The sequence below is a fragment of the Watersipora subatra genome, chromosome 8 (assembly GCF_963576615.1).
Source record: "Watersipora subatra chromosome 8, tzWatSuba1.1, whole genome shotgun sequence".
NCBI classification, from domain to species: domain Eukaryota; kingdom Metazoa; phylum Bryozoa; class Gymnolaemata; order Cheilostomatida; family Watersiporidae; genus Watersipora; species Watersipora subatra.
The window spans coordinates 36,461,712-36,485,217 of NC_088715.1; the positions used below are offsets into that span (position 1 = coordinate 36,461,712).

At 35.8% G+C, this 23,506-nt stretch overlaps 1 protein-coding gene across 1 annotated transcript; it reads right to left on the reverse strand.

Moving 5' to 3' along the window:
* Nucleotides 1-16,495: 16,495 nt before the first annotated feature.
* LOC137402509 (sacsin-like) lies at nucleotides 16,496-18,930 on the reverse strand. Its single transcript, XM_068089009.1, has 3 exons — nucleotides 18,905-18,930; nucleotides 16,812-16,992; nucleotides 16,496-16,680 (listed from the first exon to the last, which is right to left on the reverse strand). The coding sequence occupies exons 1-3, from the start codon at nucleotides 18,917-18,919 to the stop codon at nucleotides 16,496-16,498; spliced, it is 381 nt and encodes a 126-aa protein (XP_067945110.1). The 5' UTR covers nucleotides 18,920-18,930.
* Between the last annotated feature and the right edge of the window lie 4,576 nt (nucleotides 18,931-23,506).

Sequence of the window (23,506 nt, forward strand, 5' to 3'; positions counted from 1 at the left end):
TAAAACTGCAATAAAGTGAAAAATAATAAAGATAATCCTTAGAAATTTTGTGCAGATGTTTTTCACACTTAGTCTCACACGATTCTGCAAAAATCCCTCCAACAGAATAGCACTGCCTCTGCCTACAACTCCTGAAACTTATAAAAAATTTTACGAAATTTTCTTCCCATGATGTATGGTTAAAGATAGTACAGTGGTGATACAAATTATGTAACCGCCTTCAAGCTTTAGTAAATAATGCGCTATAATGGCTCTCATATTAGTTATATTTAGTCCAGATATGAAAAGTTATATATCATTAGAAAAGGAATTTTATCAGCTGTCGCATTGTTTAATTTTTTTCTGCATCCAAACATAATTTCATCGCTAGTGCTGTTAAAAGTGCAACTAGTCAGGGTGTCTCATAACAAGTCATTTTTTTCAAAAATAGTAGACTGGTGAATGATGTCTAGAATTTCCAAATTCTTTGATCTGCTCAGTTTAACAATCATTTAAGACAACAATTGCATTGAGTGAGGCGTTGTGCATTACTCAATGTAACCCAAGTAGTATTGAAAAGTCCTTCTGCTCTCAGTAAATGTCATTCTAATAACTTCATCATCATGCCTCAACATCTCACGAAAGAAAAGCGTGCTGCAATAATTCACCTTCATCAGCAAGGAAAATCGCAAAGGGAAATTGCAAAGGAGGAATATTGCTCTAAGAAAAGTGTATTTACAACAATCTGCAGATGGAAGGAAACTGGTCAAGTTGAAGAAATGGCTGGTAGGGGAAGAAAAAAGCTAGCAACAGATCGAGTGACCAGACGCCTAGTAAAAATTACCTTGGTTGATAGACATCCAACCAGTCCTCTGCTAGCCAGTGAGTTAAAAGAATCCATAGGTACAGAGTTAGCACCATCAACTGTTTGCAAATCATTGAGAGATAATGGCTTACGAGGCTGTAAAGCTCGTAGAAAACCTTTGTCATCATCTCAGCAAAAAAAGGCTCGTCTACAATGGGCAAAAGATCATGTGAATTGGTCACCAGAAGACTGGAGAGCAGTATTATTCAGCGATGAGAGCACATTTACTGTTCAAAATCACTCTGGCAACAATTATGTAAGAAGGAGACCTGGTGAAGAGTTTAAACCAGAATGTATTTTACCTACGATAAAGCATCCCACCTCAGTAATGGTGTTGGGTTGTTTCTAGGCTGCTGGTCCTGGTAGATTACATTTTGTTGATGGTATGATGAATGCAGAAAAATATTGTGGAGTACTACAAAGTGTGATGATACTATCTGTTAGAAGTCTGTTTGATAGAGAGTGGCTGTTTCAGCAAGATAATGCTCCATGCCACACAGCCAGAAGAGTAAAAAAGTGGTTTGCTGACAATAACGTTAACACTCTGACTTGGCCTTGGCAGTCACTCAGACCTTAACCCAATTGAAAATTTGTGGAGCAGAGTAGGCAATATCGTAACTAAAGACAAACCAACAAATAAAAGAAGATTGATGGAGCTTATTTTGCAATCCTGGCATCGAATAGTTACACCTGAAGAGCTTCAAACGTTGATTGAGAACAAAGGCTGGCCAACCAAGTATTGATCATCTTAAGGACCAAAACAGCTTTTTTCAAAGCTACTATACCTTTTCTTTAAGATAATTCACAATAAAAGCCATTTCAAAGAAAAGAAATATGTTATTTTATGACTTTTGGTCAGACACTATTTAATAGAAATGACAACTGTACAGTAACTTTCTGACAGCTTTCAGTAAACCTCTAATAAAAGTGTTATAGAAAATGCAATGTGGTTTTAATTTAAGTTTATCAAAAGGCCAACATTGTGACAATTCAAATGATATATAATTTTTTATAGTTATGTAAAATTTTGATTGTAGAAAAAACAAACACAACTCAGAATTCATTGCTATGTAATGAAAATTAAAGACGGTTCCATAATTTGTATCACCACTGTATATCTAATGAACATTTACAACCCAGAGTATGGTCTAGTTGGATTCTTCACTTTGTTAGCTTTTGGAAAATGTAATCATTGTCCAAGTTTAATTGACAACTTTTAGAATTATTGGGGTTACCCACATGCCTCAATTGTCGGTGCAATAGACGGTCATTTGAGAAACCTTTGTGGTCGGTACTTGGGTTAAACAGTCAAGAGCACAGGAAGCAATAGACCGAGTTTTTGCTCACTATACTCGATGGATCCGTTCACCAGAACCTGAACTCACCAGTCAAAACCCGAACCCGCAAGATTAGAGTTGCTCAAAATTTCTATCACCTGAGACTCGAGGGAAGATGAACTCACGAGTTCAACGAGTTTTATTACCCGTGCCCAGCACTAGTGTCTACCATCCCCTAAGAAAGAGATTCACATAGAACTTAAATAGTTATATTGTCTATATTCCTAAGTCTATTAGGGATGAAGGATATAAAGTGTTCTGTAGGGTCAAACTTCAACGCTCTTCCAGGCTTTTTCGAACAATGTAATTATATTGACTGTATTTGTTTTCTCTTGAAGATTACACAAAGCTTTACAGCTGACACAGATGATTATTAAAACCCCATTTTCTCTTCTTAATAGCAATATTATTGTCAGCAATTTTTATGTTTTAAATTAAGAGATATTATTTAGATTTGGTTTATTATCTTTATGTTCGCCCGTGTTCTGAGTAGAAATAACTCTATTTTAGATAAAGATCTACTCCTTTAATTTTAAAGAAACTTTTTACCAAGGTCCTTATGTTATGTACTGAAAGCTCAAAATAGCATGTTTTCTCTTCTAGTTAATTCTGTGGCTTGTCTATTTATAAGATTTTCCTGCTGACTAATTCTATCAGTTTATTAATATATTATTATTTACTTTTGTGATGACTCTAACATTAAATAATTAGAAGGTTATATTATTTCTCATTTCCTTATTAGAGCTCTAGTAATGTTGGGGATGTTGGAATTCTTTGATATTTCATCGATTTTTACCTTTGATTACATTTATAAATAATAAACTCAAGTTGCTAAACTATAGCATAAAAATTAAACTGTATTATTTTCTTTATTCGATGTACTTGTACATACTACATAGAAAAATTGATTCAGTTTTAGTGTAATGGCTGTAATAATGCTCATGAACAACAGGTTGTATAGCAAAGTTCATTTGTTAAACCCACATGCTGAACGTGAACTGATCTAGCTTTTGATATGCATGCAGCAAATATTTATAAATATTTCATTGAAAGCTCCCCTGCATTTGATTAGTTGATTGGTCTTACTAACATTCCACAGGGCAGAAAGTATCTGCACTCTTTCGTCTGTCAAATAAGAGTAGAGTGTGAGCAGAGCAGTAATTTTATACTCGGCAAAGGATGAATATGAAAATGGCAAAAGCCTAAATGAAGTAGGTGAGATAACTCCTAAAACTATTTTATTGTTGAGAGCCTCTCAATTTTAAGGTTTTTCTCAAATTAAACCATATAGCCTTGCTTCATTAACAACAGCCTGTTCAATACTAAACAGTTCTAATTAGGACATTTTTATTTGTCATGTAGATCAGATCCAAATGGCATGCGGCAAAAATAGCAGTGGCCTTTTTGTTCAAGGCTTTCACTTTAACTCTCTGAATTTCTTTGTTAAGAATGGGAAACTGAGACTAGACAAGTAAAAAACATGTTGATGTGTTTTTCCATGGTTTTCATAGAGACCCTCAACATGTTCATAGCAACAGCTATGGTAGTGACCCTTCTTGGTTCAAGGCTTTAACTTCAGGCTTTATATTATTTTCGTCAACAAGTAAATTGACTGCATAAGCATTTCAATTGTGGCCAGTCAGTTGGAAGTTATATTCTGCGCCTGGATTACGATTGATTACTTAACCTGATCTAATGTTTACTGAATCAGTAAACAAAACTTCTAAGTCATGACACGTAAGAGATCACATTCCGTTCTTCACCCAAAGGTAAAATTATTAGGCTATCAAGTATAGCATATGTAGGGCAGGACAAGCAGCAGGTAGAACCAGTAAATATTGCAAGCTCTAAAAATGGCATCAGCAACTACATTTAACAAAGAAGAAGAATGTTCTCACTGTTGTGAGAAGCTACCAAAGCTGACAGAACCCCGTGTCTTGCCATGCGGTCATGTCAGCTGCACCCCGTGTTTGGAGGCAAAGTACAAGATACGTAAAGGCGTTAGATGTGAAACCTGCCAGTAAGTAAAACCTTGTAATATGTAGTCAATGTAATTTTTAGATCTTTACACTTTACTAGCAATAGTACCAAATTAATGTTTGAAAGTGAGCCAATAGAATATTCAATAGAACAGATTACAACATACTCACTTCCTCTCTTTTACCATGATACGTGTTAGAGCCTAACAATAAAGTAGTACATGAAAAAGATGGAAACTTCTATTAAGTATCTGAGGCTTTCTGTGATTGCATTTGCAAAGGACTGTCATTAAGTACTGTGGTTAATAGTAGGAACAGGCTGTCATCTTATTGGTCTGTTATAGGAGAAGCTACTTTTACTCCGGTGAACTGGTGATTTCTATCTATGTTCAAGAAGTAGATATAATTCAAAAGAGTCCATTACAGCACATTATAACTTCATATCTTATATTTATAATTATGAGATGCTATTGTTAATATATATTCTAAGTTTACACCAACTTGCATGCTATAGCTGGTACTAGACGGTGTGATACATCCTGAAATTTGACTGCGTTTATATTCAGCACGGTGGACAGAAAGCTTAATATTAAAAGTCTGCCAATAGCGTCCCTCCATGTGTCGGATCATCCAACAACAGCAACCTGTGATAAACCAGAGTGTAAGAGTACGGCTTACCACTTCTGTGTAGACTGTGGAGAGAAGGTTTGCAATGATGACCTTGAGGTATGTCATCTATTTAAACCCTCTTGATACTGTTTAATAGCTTCAAGCAATTATAATTACACATTATTTTAATATATTCAGAGTTTTACACTAAACAATGAATTGAATTCATGTTAGTGTGGGCAGAGTTGGGATTTGGTAACTAAACTTGAACATTACATTTACATGTGTTCAAAAATTAGGCGGACAAATGGAATATTATAGACAGTATCCACTATCATGGGTCATATTTGTTATCATAAAGTTACTATTTTAGAAACATTTTCGTAACTGCTACACATATGCCAATAGATCACATGCTAAGTTGTGTGGTAGACCTCAAACTGACACTCAGTGAGTAAATAATTTTTGGTAAACCTGCATACTATAGTGATAATTAATAATTATGGTAATTAACACTTGCGAATGTTTAGTTCTGTAGAATAACTCTTGTACTGAATGCTGACGGGTTTCTATTTCATAATGATAGTCAGATGAGTCTGTTAATAATGCCTGCAGTTTATAAGGAAACCAGACACAAGGATAGATTCCAGTGCAATGAATGCGTGATACTAACTAATTCAACACTCTTTTTGGCTAACTATCTTTTCACTTTGTAGATGATGCACACATTAAGACACTCTGTGATAAGTGTTTCAACAGATATTCCCATGTTCCATATTAACTCAGGCTCTTAGTTAAAAAAGATAAAGAATTATACATTCTTTCAGCACTTTTTACTTGTTTTACAGCTGCTTGTAGCTTGTTTTTCTGATGAGCAGCTCTGCTAAACTTCTAACAATCTCTTGGTTCATCTGAAACTTTCTGTCAATGAGCTTTTGTAAATCAAGTTCTTTTATCAGAGACAGTAATGTAAATGCCTCTTTGTCCCTGAATGGAGTGTTGAGTTATACAGTTTAAAAACATAAGTATTATTTCAAAGAGTTATATTCTGAGTTGGAGCACATGAAACTGCTCAAATCAAAATTGGACAACTTAATTAGGAAAATGTTGAAAATGGATTAGCTTGCCTGGCATATTCTTACGCAGAATTCGCTAGTCAAATCGTTTTCTTCAGAAAGCGCAAAACATTAGATAAAAATTTTCAGCTACTAAAACTCGCTTGACTTTTTGTTATTTGTCACTCGAAAATGATGCAGACTTGCAAATTACCAGCATCATGGAAGCCCAGATATTGGCTAGCTGCTAGATGTAGGAAGTGGTTATAGAACTACACTGATGAGTTTGTGTATACATTTTGTGGAGTTCAATTACAAGAATTTCTTTAAAAGGTTAGTTATTGTCAAAAGTTATGTGTTTAAAACCTGTAAATGTTTACTCTGCTTTCAAGAATATGGATTTTCAGTAAAAATTTGATTATAAAAGATGAGCAACTTTAATAAATGTATCTATATAGCGTCACAACTGTTTCCATTCTACATTTTGCAGAGATGGCAAAAATTTATGTTTATTTTCACAACTTGAAAATATTGATAGAACCTGGGGCTATGTGTCATAAAATTTGTGTCAGTTAATTTGTAAAACTGTCTATCAGAAGAGCTAGTGTTGCTTCTTACTTGGCAGTGTGCCAATGAAAACTGTCACCCAGCAATAGTTGTTAAATTAACATACATAGTCCTTGCTACAGTAATTGTCTACGAGATGTGGCATGAGCTGATTGTTGAGTCACTAATTCAGTGCTCTCTCTCGATATGCTGGTTCATTCATCTATTATTTCTTTCATAGGATGCTGTGAATACTTGTCAATTTTTTAGCTGCATGATAAATATTTCCGAGGAGGTCACAAGGTCATATCTATGAGAGAATTTGAGCAGACAGCAGGCAAATACCAAAAAGCTTTCTGCAAAAAACACAAAAATGAGCAGCTGATAAAAGCCTGTGGGAGATTTACTCAAGTTTTCCAACAGATCAAATTTGCCAGAATGTTGAGCTAATAAATTTCATATAAGTCAGTATGTCGTATGCTTATACAACTGTGTAAGTGAACCTATATAAAGTGAAGTATATATATAAGGCAGTCCAATGAATGCTATCGAAGCAGACAGTTCTGAGGCACTTCAACTAAATAATTCAAAAAACTTTAACAACGTTAAATAAAATGATTTGAAGTTAGCCTGTAGCCTTAATATGCATCAGAATCTTATAGAGTCAATACTGTAATCAATAGTAAAAATTGTGATATCACATGAACAGAAGGACCTGGGTGTATTGAGCAAAAGAATTATCTTCCCTTGATTTATTTTCACTGTGAGTTGAATAAGAGGTCCCATTTACAGTTTAAGCATTAGGACCGTTTCATCTTAAAACCCGATTCTCTATCGACCTCAGATGAACATTGAGTTCACAGAAAGTGAATCAAATTCATGCGCTAAGTAATAGAGTTGTCTCTTCTTAGACTATACTCTGGTTGCATTCAATAATAGAGTTGCCTCCCTTTTTCAATATATTGACAGCTAATGATTTCTCAGCAAAATATAAATATTCACCGAGTTTTCATTGCAGTGATTCCACTATGAACGATTTATCTACACATGTCTTTTGTGAAGGTCAAAGTTGTGGTTGCAAACATAAATGCCACATTAGATCTAAATAGTAGACCGACGACCTAAACGCATAAGATTCACCGGAGGACGGCTCGGCCTATTCAACAATGCCAGCTACTTCGAATTTAGCCTTCTATGCTTAGTCTTATGCATTACCGAGGCAACAGCATCAAAAGGACAACCAAACAACCCCATGATTTGCGGCTCAGGAGAAAACCATTCTCTACAAACATTTCGAGTAAAACAAGAATACGAATGCTCAACGGACACCAGCAAACAATCAGACATGGCACCCCAGAAATTTAACGTTACTACCTACAAGAAGAATATGATCAAGCAAACGACTATCGCCTACCGGTGCACAAAGTTCACCGCACATGTCACGACACAAATTTAATTTTTCAGAGACATTAAGACTAGGACAACCTCAAGCAGAACCCAGAAAGTAACCTTAGAAGAATGCACTGACATGGTAATACATAAGAAGTGCTAAGCTGGATTTTTACATAGAGGAGATGGAATGTATATTACGAATGAACCAACCAACGCCATGTATGTATGGTGCTGCCAACAGAAAACCTTCAGCGCTAAGCAATGCAGTTATGTGGCAACTTACCTATACAAGATACACGAATCTGACAAATTTTAAAGTACAACCGGAGACGCCAGTTACTGCAATTACAACAACGGCTCTTGTGAATTAAACGACAGATCAATGCTTATGTGGGACCTGGACATAGTCGAAACATGTGAATACCCGCCACGGTTCAACGAAAAAGAATAATTTTTCGACGCACATTTTGTCTCCAATAAACAAGATTTAGCTCTGACATTTTATAACTCGAGACTGAATTCACATAAAGGCTGTAACAACTCTAATGTTTCGCTTTCGGACCAAGGCCTTATAGTGAAATTTCTCACACCATTGACGAATGTCACAATTAACGATACGATAAAGGCAAGAGTATCAGCAGTGGGTCAAAACGCTGCCTTCTTCAATACAATGCTACAGTCACTTGCCTACCAGCAAACTAAGATGACTCAAAAACTATTTTGGTCAGCTTACTTCTACGCCTGCTACAATCTAGCTGAGATTTTACAGATAGTTACCATGTTAATAGGAGAACACTCGACACTCAGCGCAAGATATTTACTGGAAAACCCAAACGTTATTGCTACAACAGGTTTCCTCCAAGTTTACCCTTGTACTATACTTAACTACAGTCAATACGAAATACTGCCAATGGAAGAGAATAATTGCACAGATTTTATTCCGATGATGATCAAAATAGCCGGTACAAAAAAAATTGGATATTTTAATCCAAAAGACAATGTGATACACCCAGACACCTATACAGTCAATTGCAAGACAAAAGAGGCACATTGACGATGCTGGAAGGTAACATCTCTGAATACTTTCCGAACGGGACGATTTCGCCAATTAAGGAAACCACAGTCTTGAGCATTCCAGACATCAACCTCTGCAGCCAGCCCCTACAAATACAAGAAACAATATTTAGCAGAGCACATATGTTAAGATGGTCAAACACAGACGATTACGGAGAACTGAATGAAATCCTATCTATCTTAGACAGACAGAAAAGAGTACTAAAGGCTATGGGAATCGTCACGAACCGCCATAACACCCTACATTACAACACCGTAGAGAGCAGAGAGAAACTATTTGGTCCTTCACTATTCAGCTTTCTATTTCGAGGACACATAACCTCAGGTTATGAGCTCTGGACGTTCGCTTGCAACATCATTCTTACATTAATGGTTTTATCAACAGTCATTGGAGGAATCACAAAAGGATGCTTTGTGTACAGAGCAAGGAAGAGTGCAACGGTAAATGCTTTACATGTGGAGACGTCACTGGAACTAACCGACATGCCCGAACGAGAAAACAAATCTGAAAAATAGTTCGATGATGACCCATCCGCACCACCGGAAGACTTAGAAATCGAATTATCATTAGAAGACTTAAGCAGTGCACCACCATCATATAAACCCTACGTACCCAAATACTCACGACCAGGAGCAACTGACGAAAAGCGTGAATGATTGAGGGCATGGAATGACTACTTTTCGCAGGCATACAATATACAAACTTCGCGAAGATAACCCGAACAGGTTAATGGTGTTACCAAAGCCTCAAATAAAGATTGTAGAAGAGCCACAATAGATGTGAAGATCAATGGATTTATCTGCACATCACTCGTCGACGCAGAAGCTACGATAAGCCTTATCAATACAAGACTTGCTTGCGATGTTAATGTTAATGTGCACAGGAAGACGACTTTTCATAGGCAGTGGAAGGTAGCAGAAAACTTTGCTTGCATAGCCATCCAACTCGGTTTTTTTCATAACTCAAGGCTGGAGTACATCTTGTCTCCTATCTATGAAAATACAACAATAAAGGATCAATAGGTATAAAAAGATCTCGTTCTACATAACATTCTTGACCAGCTTCCTCAGCTAAAAAGGAGAAAGTAAGACCATTAAAACACGAGTGAATATAAAAACCCACACTTCTGGTCGAGAGGGACAGCCATACCTCCTACTGGCGCTAAGCCTTCATATCTGAGAGCAATCTCTAAGGCGTCCCAATCGCCCGTTGAGGAAGTGACCAGCCAGTGAACAGATCGGTCAAGCACTCCCTCGAACAGTCCGAGAAAATGACATACCTCTCTGCTCTGCTTGTACCTCATCTGCAACACACGATTCATTCAGTACATTCTACATATTCACATATCTATATATTTTCTGGTAGCATTCTATAAATATTATTTAAGAGTATGTTATACATTGTTTGATGGTAACTTGAATGCACTATGGTAGTACCAAAAATATGCTATGTTAGTATCCCGGATACACAATAATAGCTAATATTAATAACAATAACAGTAACAGCTAACAACAATAGGATACACTCCGTTTTCACCTGCCAACTCCACCTGCCAATAGCGCTATCTTGGAAACCTAAAGCCCGTTTAAACTGTTAAATACGTTTAAACGCCTTCACTTCTATATCTAATTGTTTTTACACAAAATCTTTATTGACAAAATAAATATGCAATGAGCCAGGTAATGGAGCTGCTCCTACGGCAAGCAGACCGAGGTCTAATAAATATGCAATGAGCCAGGCAATTGTCTGCTCCTGCAACAATAGGATGAGGTCTAATAAAAACTAGGAGCAAATAATAACCATTATGTAAAAACAAAGAAAGGTATTTTCAGGTAAACAGTGATATCTCTGCCAACCTGAACATACATGTAGTTGCGCCATCTAAAAAGAAGTGATCGGGCAAATAGCAGTTGAAGACATAGGTGAAGACATTCTTCATGCTGTTGAGATCATTGAACATCCTACCTGGCTAATCGGGTGTAGCCCCTGGGACAAACCTGCAGTGTGGTAATGATTATGCTAAATGATGTTTTGAAAAAGTATTAAAATTCCTTTTTATGAATTCCATGTGAAAAGTGAATTAATTTAGCAGAAATTATAATGACTAAGTAGCATTTGCTATTATGAAATTCGCAAAAATCTTTTTTCAATTTTTTTGTCATTTGCATTCATTTGTGCTTATTTATTTGAGGCTATCAAAGTAGAATTCACATTCACACTTTATTCTGCACTTTAAGATATTTGTATGCAATGCACTTGTAGATGATTGGAATGGAGAAATATATTCAGAACACCTCTTTGCAGATAATTCAACTGAAGATTCCTTAGTATCTTTTTAATTTGCTTTCCCTAACTCTTTCGACAGTTTAAATTCAGTAATATATATCAAGAATATGGGTCAAAACATCTAACATTAGTATACACCTGCATGTTGTCTTTTTATATTGATATTCAACTTTTTCATAATGAAGCCATGCCATGTTTTGAACATTTCTTTTATTTTTTGCACCTAAGATTGTCATCTACAACAATGTTTGTGCATTACCCAGGTGTGCTCTCAATCGAAATCCGGGCTTCTTCAGAGAGACAAAGTTTCTGGTAGATAGATTTCACTGGCACAACCATACTGGTAAGTGGCGTATAAATATAGTCATCATAAATAGTATAACAGTATTTAGTAATATTGTTATATTACATTCATTGCTATATTACAATATTTGCGTCATTGAGAGACGCATCTGTATTGCTGATCATGCTTGACTAATTCTGATTTCAGGATGCTGTGGTCGATATAATATAAATGCATACGACCATCTAAAAACTATCAACACTTAAGTTGCAGAGCAACGGAACGCAACACTTGTGAAGCTAAAATCTTCTATAAGCTATCAGCATCAAGACAAATTCTTTCTTAGCTTACAAACATTCTTATCCGTCCGTAACATAATCCATTCACTTCAACTACGAGAGGCACTTACTAACTCTGAGTTTATTATTAAGCAGCTGGTACATGTATCTTTCCTAAAATGAACTTTGAATAAGGTGATTTGCAGTTAGAATTTATTAGTATTTTAAATGGCAATCTAAAAAGCTATTACTCTACTAGATTTTATTTTTCATCTTGCATTTCATCTCAGGGTTTGGTGTTAGCCAAATGTATAAAAGTTTTTTACTTAAACCATTAGTTAATGTTTTTATTTATATTTCTTTATTTCGCTAGAAATAAAGCTGGTACCCACTTGGCATTTAATTCCTTGTTTAAAATCTGATTTTTTTATGGATATGTCCGAATGCCACTGTAGGAAAACTCCATAAAACTGATTGGTAACCAAGGGGATAATACATATTAGACAAGTTCAAATAATGAAAGGAATCTTGTGAACCTTGTTGTTTGAGTTGCTTGTCGGCAGGCAGGCAACTCCAGCAAGGTTGTTCACACGACTTGAACTAATGTTAGACATTCATGCAGTAATTTTCTTGTGCGGAAATACAGTCTTTTGACCCATCAATTGATAATGTGTTTGCACATATGGAACAAGTTGTAGATGAGATGCTTGTGACAAAGCAGAGAATGCCGTCAGACATACAAATATGTCTGACTGCATGTTTGTATTTGGAGTTGCCTTTTCAATAGAATTGTAAATTCTGATATTACATAGATATATGTTAAACTAACCATTACAAAACTCAGCCAGATTACTAATAAGATTATGATATCAAAATATTTTTATAAGGTTAAAGCAAAAACCTGTATGTATAGGTTGTTTATTAAAATAAAGGGAGGAAAACTTCTGTAAAGAAACTATCCAAATGCTGAGATAGCCTAATTGCAAAGTTTTTCATCAATTTTTTGTCCGACAATAGCAATACTGCTTGTTAATAAATAATATCACTTGCGTGATGATTATTATGATATACTTTTTTAAAGCATTGAATTTGGTGATAAAATAAAGTAAAAGTAGCTAGATGTATATATAATGCATACATGTTCGAAAGTTAGAATTGTCCTAGTTATGTAATTATTATAGCAGTCAACTGATATTGCTTAATTAACGATCAATTAGAATTTGTGATGTACCATTTTTTCACAAAATGTTTTCAACTAGCAGATTACCACAAAATTTGACAACAAAGAAATTTTTTTTCAATACAGCCAATTTGAAGATTTTCAGTTTGCCTAACATTTTCAATTTTATTGTTAGTTCTCTGTATAACAACAGGACATCTCCGATTGGAGTGGTTTGAGTCTCATACAATAGGGACTAGCTGCAAAACACACTGCAGATTTCCATTGTTTTCACCCTATCATTGACATGCAGGAATGCTTTCGACACGTATAAAAATAGTACAATCAGGGCAAACAGTTTTAGTAGACCGTATATATGGAGTTGTTTTACGGTATAAAAGACCACAGTCAGTAGAACTTTAGCTGTGTGTGTGTGTGTGTCTGTTCTGGTGGACAGGTAAAAACGTTTTATGAAAAGGTATTTTAACCAAAAACACTTTAATAAAACATCATGACCACCCGTAACTTCATGGATACTTTTAACATGACGGATTACCATAAAACTTGACATTGCAGCCTATAATCGTGAAATATCATGATCCGACCGATTTTAATAAGGAATTGTACCTCAAACATAATACAAACCGTATAGGCAATAAACCCACAGATATATAAACCACTAGCTGGGAAAACCAATGAAGTCTTAATATCATTCGACAAAACAGTTTTCAAGTGAACCAGAGCTCATCTATTCACCATGTGAACATACATGTAGTTTACCCTAGTTTTCCAACAGATCAAATTTGCCAGAATGTTGAGCTAATAAATTTTATATAAGTCAGTATGTCGTATGCTTATACAACTGTGTAAGTGAACCTACATAAAGGGAAGTATATATATAAGGCAGTCCAATGAATGCTATTGAAGCAGACAGTTCTGAGGCACTTCAACTAAATAATTCAAAAAACTTTAACAACGTAAAATAAAATGATTTGAAGTTAGCTTGTAGCCTTAATATACATCAGAATCTTATAGAGTCAATACTGTATTCAATAGTAAAAATTGTGATTTCACATGAACACAAGGACCTGGGTGTATTGAGCAAAAGAATTATCTTCCCTTGATTTATTTTCACTGTGAGTTGAATAAGAGGTCTCATTTATAGTTTAAGCATTAGGACCGTTTCATCTTAAAACCCGATTCTCTATCGACCTCAGATGAACATTGAGTTCACAGAAAGTGAATCAAATGCATGCGCTAAGTAATAGAGTTGTCTCTTCTTAGACTATACTCTGGTTGCATTCAATAATAGAGTTGCCTCCCTTTTTCAATTTATTGACAGCTAATGATTTCTCAGCAAAATATAAATATTCACCGAGTTTTCATTGCAGTGATTCCACTATGAACGTTTTATCTACACATGTCTTTTGTGAAGGTCAAAGTTGTGGTTGCAAACATAAATGCCACATTAGATCTAAATAGTAGACCGACGACCTAAACGCATAAGATTCACCGGAGGACGGCTCGGCCTATTCAACATTGCCAGCTACTTCCAATTTAGCCTTCTATGCTTAGCCTTACGCATTACCGGGGCGACAGCATCAAAAGGACAACCAAACAACCCCATGATTTGCGGCACAGGAGAAAATGATTCTCCACAAACATTTTGAGTAGAACAAGAATACGAATGCTCAACGGACACCAGCAAACAATCAGACCTGGCACCCCAGAAATTTAACGTTACTACCTACAAGAAGAATATGATCAAGCAAAAGACTATCGCCTACCGGTGCACGAAGTTCACCGCACATGTCACGACACAAATTTAATTTTTCAGAGACATTAAGACTAGGACAACCTCAAGCAGAACCCAGAAAGTAACCTTAGAAGAATGCACTGACATGGTAATACATAAGAAGTGCTAAGCTGGATTTTTACATAGAGGAGATGGAATGTATATTACGAATGAACCAACCAACGCCATGTATGTATGGTGCTGCCAACAGAAAACCTTCAGCGCTAAGCAATGCAGTTATGTGGCAACTTACCTATACAAGAGACACGAATCTGACAAATTTTAAAGCACAACCGGAGACGTCAGTCACTGCAATTACAACAACGGCTCTTGTGAATTAAACGACAGATCAATGCTTATGTGGGACCTGGACATAGTCGAAACATGTGAATACCCGCCATGGTTCAACGAAAAAGAATAATTTTTCGACGCACATTTTGTCTCCAATAAACAAGATTTAGCTCTGACATTTTATAACTCGAGACTGAATTCACATAAAGGCTGTAACAACTCTAATGTTTCGCTTTCGGACCAAGGCATTATAGTGAAATTTCTCACACCATTGACGAATGTCACAATTAACGATACGATAAAGGCAAGAGTATCAGCAGTGGGTCAAAACGCTGCCTTCTTCAATACAATGCTACAGTCACTTGCCTACCAGCAAACTAAGATGACTCAAAAACTATTTTGGTCAGCTTACTTCTACGTCTGCTACAATCTAGCTGAGATTTTACAGATAGTTACCATGCTAATAGGAGAACACGCGACACTCAGCGCAAGATATTTACTGGAAAACCCAAATGTTATTGCTACAACAGGTCCGGGTTTCCTCCAAGTTTACCCTTGTACTATACTTAACTACAGTCAATACGAAATACTGCCAATGGAAGAGAATAATTGCACAGAATTTATTCCGATGATGATCAAAACAGCCGGTACAGAAAAAATAGGATATTTCAATCCAAAAGACAATGTGATACACCCAGACACCTATACAGTCAATTGCAAGACAAAAGAGGCACATTGATGATGCTGGAAGGTAACATCTCTGAATACTTTCCGAACGGGACGATTTCGCCAATTAAGGAAGCCACCGACTTGAGCATTCCGTACATCAACATCTGCAGCCAGCCCCTACAAATACAAGAAACAATATTTAGCAGAGCACATATGTTAAGATGGTCAAACACAGACGATTACGGAGAACTGAATGAAATCCTATCTACCTTAGACAGACAGAAAAGAGTACTAAAGGCTATGGGAATCGTCACGAACCGCCATAACACCCTACATTACAACACCGTAGAGAGCAGAGAGAAACTATTTGGCCCTTCACTATTCAGCTTTCTATTTGGAGGACACGTAACCTCAGGTTATGAGCTCTGGAAGTTCGCTTGCAACATCATTCTTACATTAATGGTTTTATCAACAGTCATCGGAGGAATCACAAAAGGATGCTTTGTGTACAGAGCAAGGAAGAGTGCAACGGTAAATGCTTTACATGTGGAGACGGCACTGGAACTAACCGACATGCCCGAACGAGAAGACGAATCTGAAAAATAGTTCGATGATGACCCATCCGCACCACCGGAAAACTTAGAAATCGAATTATCATTAGAAGACTTAAGCAGTGCACCACCATCATATAAACCCTACGTACCCAAATACTCACGACCAGGAGCAACTGACGAAAAGCGTGAATGATTGAGGGCATGGAATGAATACTTTTTGCAGTCATACGATATACAAACCTCGCGAAGATAACCTGAACAGGTTAATGGTGTTACCAAAGCCTCAAGAAAAGATTGTAGAAGAGCCACAATAGATGTGAAGATCAATGGATTTATCTGCACATCACTCGTCGACGCAGAAGCTACAATAAGCCTTATCAATACAAGACTTGCTCGCGATGTTAATGTTAATGTGCACAGGAAGACGACTTTTCATAGGCAGTGGAAGGTAGCAGAAAACTTTGCCTGCATAGCCATCCGACTCGGTTTCTTTCATAACTCGAGGCTGGAGTACATCTTGTCTCATATCTATGAAAATACAACAATAAAGGATCAATAGGTATAAAAAGATCTTGTTCTCTATAACATTCTTGACCAGCTTCCTCAGCTAAAAAGAAGAAAGTAAGACCATTAAAACACGAGTGAATATAAAAACCCACACTTCTGGTCAAGAGGGACAGCCATTCCTCCTACTGGCGCTAAACCTTCATATCTGAGAGCAATCTCTAAGGCGTCCCAATCGCCCATTGAAGAAATGACCAGCCAGTGAACAGATCGGTCGAGCACTCTGTCGGACAGTCCGAGAAAATGACATACCTCTATGCTCTGCTGGTACCTCATCTGCAACACACGATTCATTCAGTACATTCTACATATTCACATATCTATATATTTTCTGGTAGCATTTTATAAATATTATTTAAGAGTATGTTATACATTGTTTGATGGTAACTTGAATGCACTATGGTAGTACCAAAAATATGCTATGTTAGTATCCTGGATACACAATAATAGCTAATATTAATAACAATAACAGTAACAGCTAACAACAATAGGATACACTCCGTCTTCACCTGCCAACTCAACCTGCCAATAGCGCTATCTTGGAAACCTAAAGCCCGTTTAAACTGTTAAATACGTTTAAACGCCTTCACTTCTATATCTAATTGTTTTTACACAAATCTTTATTGACAAAATAAATATGCAATGAGCCAGGTAATGGAGCTGCTCCTACGGCAAGCAGACGAGGTCTAATAAATATGCAATGAGCCAGGCAATTGTCTGCAATGCACTTGTAGATAATTGGAATGGAGAAATATATTCAGAACACCTCTTTGCAGGTAAATCAACTGAAGATTCCATAGTATCTTTTTAATTTGCTTTCCCTAACTCTTTCGACAGTTTAAATTCAGTAATATATATCAAGAATATGGTTCAAAACATCTAACATTAGTATACACCTGCATGTTGTCTTTTTATATTGATATTCAACTTTTTCATAATGAAGCAATGCCATGTTTTGAACATTTCTTTTATTTTTAGCACCTAAGATTGTCATCTACAACAATGCTTGTGCATTACCAAGGTATGCTCTCAATCGAAATCCGGCCTTTTTCAGAGAGACAAAGTTTCTGGTATATAGATTTCACTGGCACAACCATACTGGCAAGCGGCGTATAAATATAGTCATCATAAATAGTATAACAGTATTTGGTAATATTGTTATATTACATTTTTTGCTATATTACAATATTTGCGTCATTGAGAGGCGCATCTGTATTGCTGATCATGCTTGACTAATTCTGATTTCAGGATGCTGTGGTCGATATAATATAAATGCATACGACCATCTAAAAACTATCAACACTCAAGTTGCAGAGCAACGGAACGCAACACTTGAGAAGCTAAAATCTTCTATAAGCTATCAGCATCAAGACAAATTCTTTCTTAGCTTACAAACATTCTTATCCTTCCGTAACATAATCCATTCACTTCAACTACGAGAGGCACTTACTAACTCGGAGTTTATTATTAAGCAGCTGGTAAATGTATCTTTCCAAAAATAAACTTTGAATAAGGCGATTTGCAGTTAGAAATTATTAGTATTTTGAATGGCAATCTAAAAAGCTATTAATCTACTAGAATTTATTTTTCATCTTGCATTTTATCTCAGGGTTTGGTGTTAGCCAAATGTATAAAATTTTTTTACTTAAACCATTAGTTAATGTTTTTATTTATATTTCTTTATTTTGCTAGAAAGAAAGCTGGTACCCACTTGGCATTTAATTCCTTGTTTAAAACCTGATTTTTTTATGGATATGTCCGAATGCCACTGTAGGAAAACTCCATAAAACTGATTGGTAACCAAGGGAATAATACATATTAGACAAGTTCAAATCATGAAAGGAATCTTGTGAAGCTTGTTGTTTGAGTTGCTTGTCCGCGGGCAGGCAACTCTAGCAAGGTTGTTCACATGATATGAACTAATGTTAGACATTCATGCAGTAATTTTCTTGTGCGGAAATACAGTCTTTTGACCCATCAAATACCATAGAACCTTACAATAGATCAGATACCATTGAACCTTATAATATATCAGATATCATAAAACTTTACAATCGGTCAGGTACCATAAAACTTTAAAATAGAGAAAATACATAGCTTTCTATCAATGCTAGCCACTTTTTAAAATTTACACGCAAAATAAAAATTACCTTTAGTCAGGAAAAATGGAACAACTCTAGGAACGTACCTCAAGCTGAATCATTATTTCGCAATTCATGAATTTATACGTTTGCTGATCGGAACTGCCTGCAAAATTGTCACAATCTATCGGGTGGCGATAACTGTAGATGGTGCAGGTATAGAACTTGGCATGAAAGTTTAGGTATAACTGACATTCCTCCTCGGCGAGCACTAAAGAAAACAGGGAAATGTGACAGTTCTATAGTGCAACGGTGTACAGCGGCTCATCAGTTTACCACCTGAAAAAAAATATAACAGATCTCTTGTGTTACTAACTACTAGTAATAGATGTTTTGTCACAGCAGTAAGTAATATCAACTTGAACTGTATTTTTGTGCTACGCTAGGTAACTCTATGCATAAACATAGAGTTACCTAGCGTAGCACAAAAAATGTATTAAAGTATAAATACAGCCGTCACTGTCTTTACCAACAAGATTTTACCATCATAGTTTTATTACTCTACTTCAACTTTCTAAATCTAATGGTTAGTTATCGATACAACCTTTGCTGTACTCTAACTGTATGAAGGGTGAACCTGACAATAGCTCAGTTACCAGAGAAATTCGTAAATGATCAGGTACCATAGAGCCTTACGATACATCAGGTACTACAGAGCCTTACAATATATCAGGTACCATAAAGCTTCATAATAGATAAGATACCATAGAACCTAACAATATATCAGGTACAATAGATGATTGTTCAACTTATAGAATAAAGAAGTAACTTGTACTGGTAAATATCAGCATTACTTACAAGAGCTTAACACTTTCACTATATCTGAACCAATAATATTTGAATTAGCACCTACAAGTTAAGTAAAAGTGCACAAACTAAACATAGTCAAAATAGAATAATATGAAAAGCAAATTAAACAGTCTTGTGTATTTGAAAACACCTGTTTTAAAACTGTCTTATGGTGTCAATTCTGCATTGTCAGGTTGGCTGGTACCTTTGCAGTAGAGAACAGCGAGCTGACTTGTTGGATTTATCAGATCTTGTGGGAAGTTGAGCTTTTTACCAGTAGGTGTTACTGGTATGCAAGCGTGTGACCTCATTAAGGTTGATAACAGCTTGTCTTTGCTGTCAAAGGCATGCAGAATAATAAGGTTCCAGATGCCCTTAGCTATTCTGAATTAAAGAATAAATAACCATGTCATGAAAACCAATCATATGTCAACTAGTTTCAAAAGTATTCTCAACTTTAACCAGATGTGAAACAATTAAACAGTTTCTTTTTCAGTGAATAATTAAGTGAGCATACTCAATGAATTTTATGCAACATGTGCAATCTATGCTATCATAAGAGTCGTTCCTTTTGCCTGTCTGAAACCACAATTAGAGGTTTGGAAAAACATTACATTGTGTAGAATTCGAATTTGCAACCGTCAATCCGCTACACCGAAATAGATTAGATACCATAGAACCTTACAATATATCAGATACCATTGAACCTTATAATATATCAGATATCATATAACTTTACAATTGATCAGGTACCATAGAACCTTAAAATCGAAAAAATAGTACCACAGAGCCTTCCAATATATCAGATACCATAAAGCTTCATAATAGATAAGATACCATAGAACCTAACAATATATCAGGTACAATAGATGATTGTTCAACTTATAGAATAAAGAAGTAACTTGTACTGGTAAATATCAGCATTACTTACAAGAGCTTAACACTTTCACTATATCTGAACCAATAATATTTGAATTAGCACCTACAAGTTAAGTAAAAGTGCACAAAATAAACATAGTCAAAATAGAATAATATGAAAAGCAAATTCAACAGTCTTGTGTATTTGAAAACAACTGTTTTAAAACTGTCTTGTGGTGTCAATTCTGCATTGTCAGGTTGGCTGGTACCTTTGAAGTAGAGAACAGCGAGCTGACTTGTTGGATTTATCAGATCTTGTGGGAAGTTGAGCTTTTTACCAGTAGGTGTTACTGGTATGCAAGCGTGTGACCTCATTAAGGTTGATAACAGCTTGTCCTCGCTGTCAAAGGCATGCAGAAGCATAAGGTTCCGGATGTCCTCTGCTACTCTGAATTAAAGAAAAAATAACCATTTCATAAAATCCAATAATATGTCAACTAGTTTCAAAAGTATTCTCAACTTCAACCAGATGTGAAGCAATTAAACAGTTTCTTTTTCAGTGAATAATTGAGTGAGCATACTCAATGAATAATATGCAACATGTGCAATCTATGCTATCATAAGTGTAGTGTCCTTTTTTCTGTCTGAAGCCACAATTAAAAGTTGGGAAAAATATTACAATGCGTAGGATTCGAATTTGCAACCTTCAAACCACTACACCCAAATAGATTAGATACCATAGAACCTTACAATATATCAGATACCATTGAACCTTATAATATATCAGATATCATGAAACTTTACAATTGATCAGGTACCATAGAACCTTACAATCGAGAAAATACATACCTTTCTATCAATGCTAGTCACTTTTTAATGTTTACACACAAAATTAAAAATACCTTTAGTCAGGAAGAATGAAACAACTCTAGGAACGTACCTCAAGCTGAATCATTATTTCGCAATTCATGAATTTATACTTTTGCTGATCGGAACTGCCTGCAAAATTGTCACAATCTATCGGTCGGCGACAACTGCAGATGGTGCAGGTATAGAACTTGGCATGAAAGTTTAGGTATAACTGACATTCCTCCTCGGCGAGCACTAAAGAAAACAGGGAAATGTGACAGTTCCATAGTGCAACAGTGTATAGCGGCTCATCAGTTTACCACCTGAAAAAAAATATAACAGATCTCTTGTGTTACTAACTACTAGTAATAGGTGTTTTGTCACAGCAGTAAGTAATATAAACTTGAACTGTATTTTTGTGCTACGCTAGGTAACTCTACGTGTAAACATAGAGTTACCTAGCGGAGCACAAAAAATGTATTAAAATATAAATACAGCCGTCACTGTCTTCACCAATAAGATTTTACCATCATAGTTTTATTACTCTACTTCAACCTTCCAAATCTAATGGTTAGTTATCGATACACCATTTGCTGTACTCTAACTGAATGAAGGGCGAACGTGACAATAGCTCAGTTACTATAGAACTTTGCAAATGATCAGGTACCATAGAGCCTTACAATTGATCAAGTACCAAAAACCTTACGATACATCAGGTACCATAAAGCTTCATAATAGATAAGATACCATAGAACCTAACAATATATCAGGTACAATAGATGATTGTTCAACTTATAGAGTAAAGAAGTAACTTGTACTGGTAAATATCAGCATTACTTACAAGAGCTTAACACTTACACTATATCTGAACCATTAATATTTGAATTAGAACCTACAAGTTAAGTAAAAGCGCACAAACTAAACATAGTCAAAATAGAATAATATGACAAGCAAATTCAACACTCATGTTTATTTGAAAACAACTGTTTTAAAACTATCTTGTGATGTCAATTCTACATTGTCAGGTTGACTGGTACCTTTGCAGTAGAGAACAGCGAGCTGACTTGTTAGATTTATCAGATCTTGTGGGAAGTTGAGCTTTTTACGAGTAGGTGTTACTGGTATGCAAGCGTGTGACCTCATTAAGGTTGATAACAGCTTGCCTTCGCTGTCAAAAGCATGCAGAAGCATAAGGTTCCGGATGTCCTCTGCTACTCTGAATTAAAGAAAAAATAACCATGTCATAAAAACCAATCATATGTCAACTAGTTTCAAAAGTATTCTCAACTTTAACCAGATGTGAAGCAATTAAACAGTTTCTTTTTCAGTGAATAATAAAGTGAGCATACTCAATGAATAATATGCAACATGTGCAATCTATGCTATCATAAGAGTCGTGTCTTTTTGTCTGTCTGAAACCACAATTAAAGGTTTGGAAAAATATTACATTGCTTAGGATTTGAATTTGCACTCTTCAATCCACTACACCCAAATAGATTAGATACCATAGAACCTTACAATATATCAGATACCATTGAACCTTATAATATATTAGATATCATAAAACTTTACAATTGATCAGGTACCATAGAACCTTACAATCGAGAAAATACATAGCTTTCTATCAATGCTAGTGACTTTTTAATGTTTACACGCAAAATTAAAATTACCTTTAGTCAGGAAGAATGGAACAACTCTAGGAACGTACCTCAAGCTGAATCATTATTTCGCAATTCATGAATTTATACTCTTGCTGATCGGAACTGCCTGCAAAATTGTCACAATCTATCGGTTGGCGACAACTGCAGATGGTGCAGGTATAGAACTTGGCATGAAAGTTTAGGTATAACTGACATTCCTCCTCGGCGAGCACTAAAGAAAACAGGGAAATGTGACAGTTCCATAGTGCAACAGTGTATAGCGGCTCATCAGTTTACCACCTGAACAAAAATATAACAGATCTCTTGTGTTACTAACCACTAGTAATAGATGTTTTGTCACTACAGTAAGTAACATCAACTTGAACTGTATTTTTGTGCTACGCTAGGTAACTCTATGAGTAAACATAGAGTTACCTAGCGTAGCACAAAAACGTATTAAAGTATAAATACAGCCGTCACTGTCTTTACCAACAAGATTTTACCATCATAGTT